The sequence below is a fragment of the Lathamus discolor genome, chromosome 8, assembly GCF_037157495.1.
Source record: "Lathamus discolor isolate bLatDis1 chromosome 8, bLatDis1.hap1, whole genome shotgun sequence".
Lineage (NCBI taxonomy): Eukaryota > Metazoa > Chordata > Aves > Psittaciformes > Psittacidae > Lathamus > Lathamus discolor.
Window position 1 is genome coordinate 23,525,254 of NC_088891.1, and position 11,745 is coordinate 23,536,998.

The following is an 11,745-nucleotide window of genomic DNA, read 5'->3' on the forward strand; positions in this document are numbered from 1 at the left end:
TCACTCTGGTCCCCCGTAGGGGCTGCTCTGGATCAGAGCCCCACGGGTGGGGGGCCAGCAGCACTGGCCATTACTTATTATGGAAATGATGGGTCCGTGCCTTTAGCCACTTGCGAGTTCCCTGGGTCCTGGATCTTGCCGGCATCAAAGAGGCAGGGGTGGATGAACCTGGAAGCACAAAGTTTTGCTCAGGTCTCTGCAGCCACACTCCGAGCTGGCACCGGGGCTACCACAATCCCTATCCCAGGGGGTATGGAAGGTTTTACATCCCCAGAGCCCAGCAGCCACCACTCAAGCCGGCTCCTACAGCACAGCCTGGCCCTTCCACCATCCCCCAGTCCAAGGGGACAACATGACCCATCAGCTCCTCGAGGCTGAAGCACCAACTCCCTCACTACCAGGGGAAGCGACACCTTCTCCAAGGCCTGAGGGGCGCTGGCCAAGAAGGGTGCAGGAGTTCCTGGAAAGCAACACACTACTGTGAGCCAGGGTCAGCAAAGGAGGAAGAGCATGGCTTTAGAGAGCTGGCAGCACCCGCAGGAGCCGATGCATCCTGTGCATCCAGAGGGGGCAAGGAGCGACATTTCAGATTCCCCTCCCCGCCCCAGGGCTGGGGACCGGGGCGAGTGAGGGAAGCACCTTCCCTTCACAAGGCAAGGCTCTGCACAGCTTCAGCACCAGCCCCTCGGGGCTGCTGAGCCTGGGCAGCTCAGCCAGGTCTGGCAGGAAAGCTGCTGCCTAAATCTAACCCTGCCCTTCACCCCCGCAGAAGCCCCATCCGCCCCGACTCACCTCCCAACACAGGCACGCTCCCGCTTCTGGGCTGCCTGGTGTCAGTAAGGCCGGTGGTGCTGGAATTGCCTAGCCCAGAAACCACCGATGTTGCGGTTGCAGACACTGCCCATTTGCGGCTGGTGCCTGAGGAGCCCTGGGCGATGGCTGTGCCCAGGGATGTACCTTCCCCACTGGTGCTGGGGACCTCATCTGCTGGGAGGGAGCACGAAATCAAGACCCACAACTTGCTGTATGGGACTACCCCTTAGCAGAGCCTGCCAGCATGAACAGCTCACAGCTCCAGCCCTGGGGAACCTTGCCCATCACCCTGGGGACTGCGGGGCACAAGATCTCCTGCCCGAGTCTTCACCAGGCTCTAGGAGTTTCAGACCCGAGCACCAGGCAGCACCGGCCCAGGAGCTTCCTCAGCCTGCGCTGCGCGGACACCCCACAGCCCTGCCAGCCTGCGCCATGGCTGTCTCCTCCTTGTCGTGCCCTTCATATTCCCAGTCTGCCCTTACCCGCCTTATACCCCAGGAGTCGGCACAACCGCTGCTGCGCTGCCTTCCTCTCCTCCTCTATGATCTCCTTCGTGATGGGGTAGCCGGGGTCAGGCCAAAACAGAGCAGTAGCTTAGCTCCTTCTCAGGGAAGCCAGCAGAGCTGTTATGAAGGAGGTGGGGAAGCAGGCTGGCGCCAGAGCCAGGAAGCTGTGGTTCTGCCACAGCCACCGCAGAGCTCTGGTCCCCGTTCATTTTGATACCCAGCTTGGCGCTGAGGGCACAGCATCCTTGCCCATCCAGTACCTGCTCCGGTAGCGGGCAGCACAGTCACGCACAGCCCACCACATACTGGGGCAGGGGAGAGCATCACTTCCCACTCAGCCAAGGACAAGACCTCCTGCCCCAAGGCAGGCAGGTAAGCCTGCCCCCAGCCCTGCAGGGATTGCACTGGGCACATTCTGTCCCCAGACGAGGGCAAAAGAGGCTGCAAGACAGCGACGTACCAGCACCAGTGGTTCATTACCCCAAGGCACCAGCAGGCAGATGCTCCTCCTGCGTGGCCTTCCGTTTCCTGGCGATGGTCGTGGGCTCGGGGACTGCCGCCGCTTCTCCTCAACCCTCTTGACAGCTACAGGGGGAGACAAGTTAGGAGCAGCTCCCAGCAAGGGCGTTTGGCCTGTACCGAGGGGTTCTCTCTTCTCATTCCTCTCTGGATGCCCATCTTGGAGGGCAGAGCCAGGGAGACGGCCTTCAGCCGCGGACAAGGCTGCGATGCCCTGGGGCAGCACCTGGCCACAAGAGATCCACTGGGAAGCTGTCACAAGAGCCCAATGGGGCTTCACAGGCCAGTGGCCCCATCCCACCTCCACAGACACTCCTTGCACGCTGCCCACCCGAACCACAAACCACACAAACTGCCAGACGTGGCCACATCTCGCACTTTGCCACGGGACCCTATCCACAATGGGCACATGGGAGAAAACGCCACTGCCTCAGGGCCAGCACGTTCCTAGTTTCCAGGGGACACCTCAAGCCCATCCCACCTGCAGACCTGAGCTAACTCGTGTCCCGCAGCTGGCCCGCACCAGTGCCAACCCTGGCACAGAGCTGGGCCCCACCTGCACTCACCTTCCTCCATCTGCACAGCCCTGGGCGCTGTCACTGGCGCATGGCTCCATCATCGCACCTCCCATTCCCTGTGCAAGTGGGAGAGAGCCAGTTAGGGTCCGCCCCCTGCCCTGAGAGCAGGACAAGACCCAACACGCCAAGGACTCCCACAAGCAGCCCTGCTGTGTTTCTTTGTTGTCTTTGCCAAAGAGCGGAGCTCAGGGCAACAGCCTTGAGTCACCGCAGCAGCTTGACTGTGGCTCCAGGCAGAGGAGCTGCTCCGCTCCCCTCCAAAGGGCCCCGGCTCGGGCAGCTCAGGGCAGTAGCTGGGGATCTCGGGTGGGAGCCGCTGCTCCTCACAGGGCCCTGGTCAGATCCACCCTGTCCTGCTGTTCCACATCACTGCAGGGGAACAAGGCTGCAGGGATGCTGATCAGCACAACACCAGGGCTTCCCCACAGCTGGGTGACCCAGCAGCCATGTCTCAGGGGCCTGGAGTGCCCCGGCTCCGGTGGAGCACAGGACTTGGGTACTGGGATGGCTGGGAAGGCGAACTCTTTCTTCCCAGCTGGCACCGACAAGCAGGCCCTCGCTGGATGAGCAGTACATTACCTTCCTGTCCACTCTGACACCTCACAGCAGACTCCTCTGCAGGTCTGTGGGGACACCCCCACACACATCCACTTCTCCTGGAACACAGGAAGAGACCAGTAGTAACTAATTTGGTTCTGGGGAGCACAGCCTCCCGTTCTCCTCATTACCTTAGAGTAAATCCCAACTCCCAGGCACTGGCTACCGAGCCCAGAGCCTCTCTTGGTTCAATGCTGCTCAACTCCCCTCCAGAACATCCATGGAGGGCAAAGTCTGAGCACCCCAAACTGGATCCACTCTGGGAGCAAGCAGCCTCCAGGCTCTTTATGACCGAGGTGATGGGGAGGGAGGATGCTGCTGGCCCAGACACAGCAAACCCTTCCCTACTGACCCACCCTGGAGAAAACCTTTCCCTGCACAGCTGCAGAGCTCCATTAGCCACGACTACGTCCCACTCCCACATCTGCAAGCCCAGCCCAGGATGTGATCAGTGTCTTATTACAGCTCAGCAGGTGCTGAGGAGACCCGCATCCAAGTGGAAACACAGGGCTCCCAGGCGTGCTGCTGCCTCCGGCTGAAAAGCTGTCAGTACAGCAAACAGATTTTGTCTTCCCCTTTTCCCTGGATGTGTCCTCCCTGCAATGGGGCCAGGGCAGAGTGTGGAGAAGCAAAGAGCTGCGTGCTGGGCTGCGAGCGTGGCTGGGCGTCGGGCCCATGGCGAGCCCCTGGGCATCTGACTGTCCCAGCGTACCGGCGGGAAAACAGTCCTAGGGCTCCAGTCTGGCAGCAGCGGGAACTGGCGGCGCATGGTCGGTGGCGGAGCTCTGCGGGGACACAACGGTCAGCACCACCGTTAGCAGTGGCAGGATCCGATCCCGTCCTCCCTCGGCACTGCCTCAAGGCAGGAGTGGCTGGACTGGGTGCTCTCAGCACAGGCGGTACCTGCGGCTGAGCCACCATCAGAGTCCATTTTGCCATGCAGGCAACATGGGGGCAGGAGCCGTGCGGGCCGGCAGGACCGTTATCGCATACCAGGACCCCACTGCGCCCTGCAGTGATCCGAACAGCACCACACAGGGCAGCACCACAGGCCCAGAGCTATGGGCCCAGCACCACCATAGCTGTGCCACCCATGTCCTTATCCCACCCGTATCCCTGTGCCACCAGCATCCCTGAAAACCAGTGTCCCTGTGCCACCTGTGTCCATGTCCCAACTATGTCCCTGCGCCTCCTGCATCCCTGAGAACCAGTTTTCCTGTGCCACCTTTGTCCATGTCCCAACTATGTCCCTGTGCCTCCTGCATCCCTGACAACCAGTTTTCCTGTGCCACCTGTGCCCATGTCCCAACTATGGCCCTGTGCCATCTGCATCCCTGGCAATGAGTCTCTTTGCGATGTATATCCCAATGGCATCTGTGTCTCTGTGTCACCTGCATCCCTGACTACCAGTGATCCTGTGCCACCTGTGTCCATGTCCCAACTATGGCCCTGTGCCTCCTGCATCCCTAACAACCAGTTTTCTTGTGCCACCTGTGTCCATGTCCCAACTGTGTCCCTGTTCCACCTGCATCCCCGACAACCTGTGTCCTTGTGCCACCTGTGTCTCAGACAAGGAGTGTCCCTGGGCCACCCGTGTCCTTATCCCACCCACATCCTACCCCCGCGCTCACCCGAGGCAGTTGCCCTGTCCCTGCGGCTGAATCCTGTGGCTGGGCGGCTGATACCGGCCCTGCTGAATGTCGGGCGCCGGTAGGCCTGGGCCCATGGAGGTGAGAAGCGGGCAATGAGGCTTGGCCTGCAGGGGGGAAGAAGAAGTCGGGGAGGGCGCTGGGGGGGCACGAACTGAGCGGGAGGGCGCCGGGCTGGAGGGCGCCTGGCGGGTGGGCGGGACCGCAGCACAAGCCAGGCACCCCCAGCCCCCAGCGGCGCTCCCAGCAGCGGTCCCTGCGCCAGGCAGGTCAGCATCACTGCCAGCGCCAGGACAGCGCCACGGACTCGGCAACGCCATCGCTTCCGACCGCAGCAGCAACGGCCACCGGCCCGGAACGCGCTGCAAGAGCCGCGTGGCGGGACCTCGGCAGTCGCCGCCTTCTACAGCTCGCGGCCCTGTTCCACCGGCACCCCTGTTCCACCCGCCTTCTACTGACAGCCCTGTGCCACCCGCGCCCCTGACAGCCACTGTCCCTGGGCCACCCCTGTCCTTAGCTCACCCTCGCCTCTGTGCCTGCAGCTTCCATAGCCCCGCTGTGCCCTACGAGGCACACACCATGGCAGGGACGCCGACATGGACCACACACAACACGATTCCCCTGAGCATCTTCCTGGCCATGAGCCCCACGGGCCAGCTCAGGGGCACCCAGCTTCCCGGGAGGGAGCACGGGCACACAGGGAATCCCCATGGAAAATAACAAACCCAAGGCAAATGACCGCGTTTCTGATCTCAGCAGCTGCCAAGCGCCACGCTTGACATTCAGGGGAAAACTGTGCTTAGAACTGGATTGGGTTTTGATGCAGCCACAGCAAGCATTGGTCTTTACAGCTAATAAAGGCTTTGCAGGCTCCTCCTGAGCTCTCAGGGGACAGCCCAGCACTAGCACGCGTTGTAATCTAGGGTGTCCTTGCTGGGGACAAATGTGTTGTATTGAGACGTGCAGCCCTCATGTTCCCTCAGGTCTTTCTGCTCAGAGCTGAGGACAGAGGAGGGTGCTGCTGCTGTGTTGCCATTTCAAAGGGGCCTTGCAAGGAATGCTCATGCTCTGCACATGGGAGGCAAGGCTCCATCTCCAGCCCCGTGGTTTCCCCTTTTCCCATGCCCAGTGCTCCCATGCAGTGGGCACAGCTGTAGCACTGGGGCTGGCTCAGGTCCTCGGGGGCTGCTCAAGAGTGCCTTTTGGGGGCAGATGCCAGGGGAGCTGCAGGTGTCTCAAAGAAAATGGTGATGCAAGGGCAGGAGCTCTTGCATGTGCAGCCTGTGGCTGCCCCATCCCCCTTGCGCCTTGCGCTTTTCTGTCCTTAACCCTCTGCAAACTGGATGCTGTGGCACCATGGGGAACATCCGCAGGCAGAGGGAGCACTTGTTGATGGGGCAGCTGACCTGGCCCTGGCTGTTCGCTGGCATTTGGCCTCAGAGGTGCCTTCAGAGCATCCCCAAGGGCTTCCTGCTGCCTGCCCCTGGGCTGGGCTGGGCTGGAGTCTCTCCACAGGAAACACAGACTCACCAGAAACCACAGCGTGGTAATGAAGTGTCCTTCCCAGCACACTTGTGCAATCTTGCCCTTAAATTGCCACTGCTCAAAGCAGAGCCAAAGTGGAGAAAACCCAGTGAAATAATAATAAATTGTAATAATAATAAAAATAGTAATAACTGTTGCTCAACCACACAGCTGTGTTTGGACAGCGGAAGCAAGTACCCACAAGCAGTGGGTCCTGGGAAGCAGCACCCTGAGCTCTGGCCCGGGAACCAACATGGGGAAGGCAGATGTGAACACAGACTGTTTAGTTGAAGTGGGGACATAAAAAGTGGGAAGGTGAGGGAGGGACGATTGCACATTCACAGTAAAACAATACTAAAATGGTAGTGAAAAACCCAATATGACAACATGTGGTAGAAGAAGAGAGTATCAACAACAGATCAACAACAGCCTAACAAGAACAGAACAACAGCAGAACAACACTAACAAAACCAGACTGTAACAAGTGCAGAGATGCACAGCCATTCATCCAGCCTTGGCTGTGCAACTGTTCCAGTAGGAAGAATTTAATTCTCCCCGTTCCATCTCGGGCGCTGCCTCTCATCACGGCTTCTTGCCGGCAGCAGAGACGGGGCCTGGCCCCGTCATTCCGGGCCCGCCTCCCACCGTCTCCCCTTGCCTCGGGCCTTGCCAGCTCCTCGGCTCCACAACCGCTCCCACCCGGCGCTGCCCCCCTCAGCCACGTCTTCACACCGGATCCCCCACGGGCCCCCCCCCCCACAGACCAGAGCCGCACCCGGCCCTGGCAGCGCCGGCCGTCCCTCACGCTGCGCTGCGCCTCCCCAGAGCTTTGCTGCGGTTGCTGCGATCTCGAAGCGCTTCCCGCCGCGCCGCGCTCGCACCACGGCCCCATCCGGGGGGCAGACCCCATGCGGGCGGGCTAAACTGGACGCGGCCGCGGCTGCCCCACGGGTGGGCAGCTGCACCCCGACCTGCCCCGCGCTGTTTGTCCATTGGTGGGGGGCGCCCCGCCCTGTTTCTCCATTGGCCTGGACCGCCCAGCGCTGTGCTGTCATTGGCTGACTCCGCCTGGCGCTGGCGTCTGCGTGTCCGTTCCTACGCATTCCCTGTCTCCCGTTCTCATCCGGAGGGAAAGAGTGCGCGGCGGCCGCAGGCGGCTGGAGATGGCGTCCCCTGGGCCGAGGCGGGAGCTCTCCGGTGGTGAGGGCCGCGGTAGCGGGTGTTCCGCTGTGGCCGGAGCGGAGGGAGGCGGGTGTCCGTGGGAGGGCCGGGCGGTGGCCGGGAGGGAGCGGGGCCGGGAGTGTGCGGGAATGGCGGAGCCGTGCTTGGCCGTGCAGGAGCTCGGGGGCGTGTGGCAGGGAGCTTCAGCGGGGAGGATGTTCTGCTGGGGAATGGCCGGGTGTGGGGTAACAGCCGTGAGGTGGTTTCGGGGCAAGGGGACGAGAGGTCTGTGTGAGGATCTGCCGTGGTTCCCTGTGCTGGGCGAGCTCGGAGCAGGAGCCAGTGGTGCGTGCGGAGGGGCAGGTGTGGGGCAGGCAGAGGGGTGAGGGCCGGGGGCACAGCTCCATCGGCGGTGAGGCACGGGGGAGGGGGGGGTGTTCCGTGGGGAGCTGCAGGGGTTGCACGGGGGGGGAGCGGGGTTCCCAGGGTGCTGCCGGTTCCCGGAGCGCCCCTCGAGGGGTTCGCTGGGACTGCCGCAGAGCCGCAGCGCTCCCCGCTCTGGTCTTTGGGAGGTTCAGTGTTGCTGGGGAAGGGCTTCCCGTCAAGGTTGCGACCTGAATCAAGGTTTTGGGCTGGCCTTGAAACTGGGTCAAAGCTCTTGTAAGCAGTGTGGCACCTCAGGTGTCCGAGCAAGGGTTGTGCTGAGCAGCAAGCACTTGGAGGTGATTTGCCCCTTGCCATGGAGCTTTGTAGCTCGAGAGATCTGCACGTGTTGGATCTGTGCAAAAGTAATTCTGTTATGTCCAATATAAACTTCCTTATGTGCAATATAAACTTTCTAATGTCCAATCTAAACTTCCCCTATTTAAGTTTTAACTACTCTTCCCCTTCTTTGTCAGATGAACTCCACCAGCCCCCAGCAGACCTGGCCTACTAACCTGGGTCGTGTGTTCAAGATACACAAACCCCTGACAACTGCATCTCCCTTGTAACCATTTATTAACCTGGCCAATCCTCCTACCCTTTTTAGGGTCCTCCCCTGTATCCTGGAGAACTGACAAAAAGACAATCTGAGCTCCAGAGCCCCTAACCACCTCTCCCAGGGCTCTGTAGTCCTTCTGTATGTTCTCCAGGCTACTGCTATCTACATCACTAGCACCCACATGGATCACTAGAAGTGGGTAATAGTCAGTGGGACTTTCTAGAGCAGGCAGCCTCTCTGCAACATTCCTGATCCGAGCCCCTGGGAGGCAACACACCTCCGCTGAGACTGGGTCAGGCCAACAGATGGGTGCCTCTGTTCCTTTCAGAGTCCCCTGCCACTATGACCTGCTGCTTTTTCCTGTCAGCACCAGTAGAGATCTTCTTTCCCAGTGCATCAGGCAGTTGTTTCTGGTGCGAGTGTGTTTCCTCATTAGCCCCCTGCAGGACAGCAAAGTGGTTCTGGGTGGGGACAACAGATTTAGGAGGAAGCCCCTTGCCTTTGATTGTCCTCTTCCTCTTTTCTTTTTTTTTTTTTTGTTCATTCTCAGTTCATGCTGTTGGAATCTGCTCTTGCTAAATCTGTGATGTTTTAGATTCAGATGTCTCAGTGGACACCTGGAGCTTCTTCTCTACTTGCCTGGTGTCGTTATGGGTGCACAGGCTTTACGCGTATTCTGCAGCTGCTTTTGGGATCAGCATTTGGATCGTCATTCGGTTCTCCAACTCCAAACCCCAAAAGAAGGTAACAGAGCATGTAAGTGCTTTGAGAAGAGCCCCAAAATCTGTGTGTGGAAGCGAGTAGTCGCTGGGGCTAGTAGTGCCCCCGGTGCAGTGAAATGTGGTACTTCATTGTGGGCTCACCTGAGTTGTTGCGCGTGCCAGCTGTAGTTCAGTGTGTCTGATGGTTGTAATCCTCAGTCTGGGTTGTCTTATGCTTGTGGGTAACTGAATGCCCTTGTTGCTCTGCTGTTACAGCAGAACTCAGCTGAACACTTCCTATTTGTTACTGAGGGAGTTTGTCAGTCTGGGTTGCTCTGTCAGTTCAGGCAAATCACTCTGCTTCTACACAGTGTTCTCCCTTTTCCTGTGATGTTGATAAGGTTGGGCTGGTTTTGGGACCAGAGTGGGATTAGGCTATTCGGGAATTTAAATCCTTCTCGTTCAGGTGAGCGAAGTTCTGCTTTAGGAGTTGGGAAGTTCTTGGCTTCAGCCAGAGCCTGTTATCTCAGAGATGTGCGAGATGAGCGTGTCATAGCATGGTCTAGTTCAGAGACAGCTACTTGTGTGTATCTGTAGAGTGAGAGACATTCAGGTGCTTTGTTCCATTTGCATGGTGCTGAGAGTCTGGTCAGAGGACTGGAATTTTGAATGCTTTTCGGAAAAATGGGGTTACCGTCACTTTGAAAAGGGATGGAACGTGACACAGTGCTTGTTTCAGAGGGTGAAAAACCCACTGGGAATCCGTCTTCTTCTGAAGGGATAGAAGACAAGTTAGTCAATGGATGTGCCACCCTGCAGAGAAAGGAGGTCTGTGTTGCTGTTGTAAAGATTTTCTGTGGGTCTCAGACTGACACAGCAAAGGTCTGAGTTACTGTTTTCCATGTGCATGCCGCTGAGTTGAAATGAGATTCAAGTATGTTGCTTGCCTTAGAAATACTACAGTGTGTAAAAATCAGAGTTCCTTAGGTCATGAGAAGTTGTTGCCCAAGATGAAAGACAGGTGAAAAGTCTATAAAACTAAGAACTTTAGTACTGCCTTTATGTGGGGTATGCAGTAGAGACATTATTATGAAGCTTAAAGTTTACTCTTACAATATTATAGAACCCCAGCCTGGTTTGTATTGGAAGGGACCTTAAAGCTCATCCAGTTCCAACCCAATGCCACGGGCAGGGACACCTTCCACTAGACGAGGTTGCTCCAGTCGCCATCCACCCTGGCCTTGAATATACTCATAATTTGCTAGCTGGTTCCCTTAGAGAGAAGTGCTCTTTCAGGAGATTTTTCAAAAAGAAATTTCATTTGTGTGTGTAAATATAAAATCACTAACCATAAAATTCATGTGATTCTCTTCTTCCAGCCAGTATATTCTTGCTGTGCAGGGAGAAGTCTTGTCTCTGGGCACAGCAGGGCTTGTTTGACCTTTCAGGTACCTGGGTTGTAGCACTCGGTCACTTTCTATGTTTCTTTTTTCAGAGATTTGCCAGAGCTCTTGCTGAGGCAGTGTCCTGGGCTGAGCAGCAGCAGTCATTTTTCTCTTTCTTAGGAGCTAGTACAGTGCTGTGTTTTGATCTTTTGGCCTGAGAACAGTGCTGATAACGCTGATGTTTTCAGTTGCTGCTTGAATGTTTGGTCTGGCCAAGGACTTTCTGAGTCTCATGCTCTGCCAGGGAGGAGGGCAGGCCGGGAGGAAGCAGAGACAGGACACCTGACCCAAACTGACCAAAGAGGTATTCCATGCCACAGCACATCATGCCCAGGATATAATGGGGAGTTACCCTGGAAGGGAAGGGACTGCAGGGTTGGACGAGGTATTGGTCCGTGCTCTGCTGGGGGGAGTGGGGCGAGTTATTGGTCGGCTGGTATTGAGGTGTTGTATTCTTTCCCCTTGTTATTTCCTTTATCATTATTATTATTGGTGGTAGCGGTAGTGATTTGTGTTATACCTTAGTTACTAAACTGTTCTTATCTCAACCCATGGGAGTTGCATTCTTTTTGATTCTCCTCTCCATCCCTCCAGGAGCAGGGGGAGGGCAAGAAGTGGGGGGAGTGAGTGAACGAGGTTTGTGGTTGGGTTTAAACCACGACAGTTCTTTTTGGCGCCCAACGTGGGGCTCGAACGGTTGAGATGACGACAGAGATGGTCGGATTAATAGTCGTCACAATGCTGATTTATTGGCTTTCAAAGTTGTTTCTCTTGCTCTCAGAGTTTCAGAATGTAGTACATTACTTAGAGCTGGTATTTGCTGTGATAGTGTTTATCAAGTGTGGGGCTTGGGCTAAGGTTCTTGTTTCACTGTACTTTATGGCAATGACTTGTAATACGGGTGGGCTCCAGCAGCAGGGAGAGATGGATGTGGCCGTGGACTTGTACCTGGCCGTCCCGCTGCTCTTCACCGTCCTGGCCCTTGTCCTCACCTCCGTCTTCGTGAGGCTGTGGGGAGCCGAGGGGGAGCGGCCGGGGGAGCGGCCCCGGGAGCCGGCGGCGGCCGAAGCGGCCCGGGAGAGCGGCCCCGGGGACCAGGTGGCGGCAGGAGCGGGGCCCGAGGCCAGGAGGAATGCGGCTGCCGAGCAGCGGGAGGAGGCAGCCGAGGAGCCGAGCCCTGCGGAGGAGACGAGCCCCGCGGAGGAGACGAGCCCCGCGGCCGAGCCCAGCCCCGCAACGGCTGAGAGCTTTACCCGGAAGCCGCCCGCCG

General features: G+C 58.0%; 1 protein-coding gene across 1 annotated transcript; it reads right to left on the reverse strand.

Moving 5' to 3' along the window:
• Nucleotides 1–1,384: 1,384 nt before the first annotated feature.
• Nucleotides 1,385–9,042, reverse strand: LOC136019159 (arginine-glutamic acid dipeptide repeats protein-like). The gene is made up of 9 exons (XM_065689055.1): nucleotides 8,999–9,042; nucleotides 7,286–7,910; nucleotides 4,645–4,769; nucleotides 3,726–3,798; nucleotides 2,405–2,472; nucleotides 2,140–2,230; nucleotides 1,959–2,064; nucleotides 1,780–1,904; nucleotides 1,385–1,579 (listed from the first exon to the last, which is right to left on the reverse strand). Exons 1-9 carry the CDS (start codon nucleotides 9,040–9,042, stop codon nucleotides 1,385–1,387), a joined length of 1,452 nt encoding a protein of 483 aa, XP_065545127.1.
• Between the last annotated feature and the right edge of the window lie 2,703 nt (nucleotides 9,043–11,745).

What these genes read in the sequence shown, in the direction of transcription:
- LOC136019159 (XM_065689055.1), bottom strand. Translation starts at nt 9,042, where the DNA reads ATGACGATCCAAATGCTGATCCCAAAAGCAGCTGCAGAATACGC. An exon ending in AAAGCAGCTGCAGAATACGC is followed by an intron (nt 7,911 to 8,998) that starts GTAAAGCCTGTG and finishes AACCTCCCAAAG; the next exon opens with ACCAGAGCGGGGAGCGCTGC. An exon ending in GAACGGGAGACAGGGAATGC is followed by an intron (nt 4,770 to 7,285) that starts GTAGGAACGGAC and finishes TCCCCCCTGCAG; the next exon opens with GCCAAGCCTCATTGCCCGCT.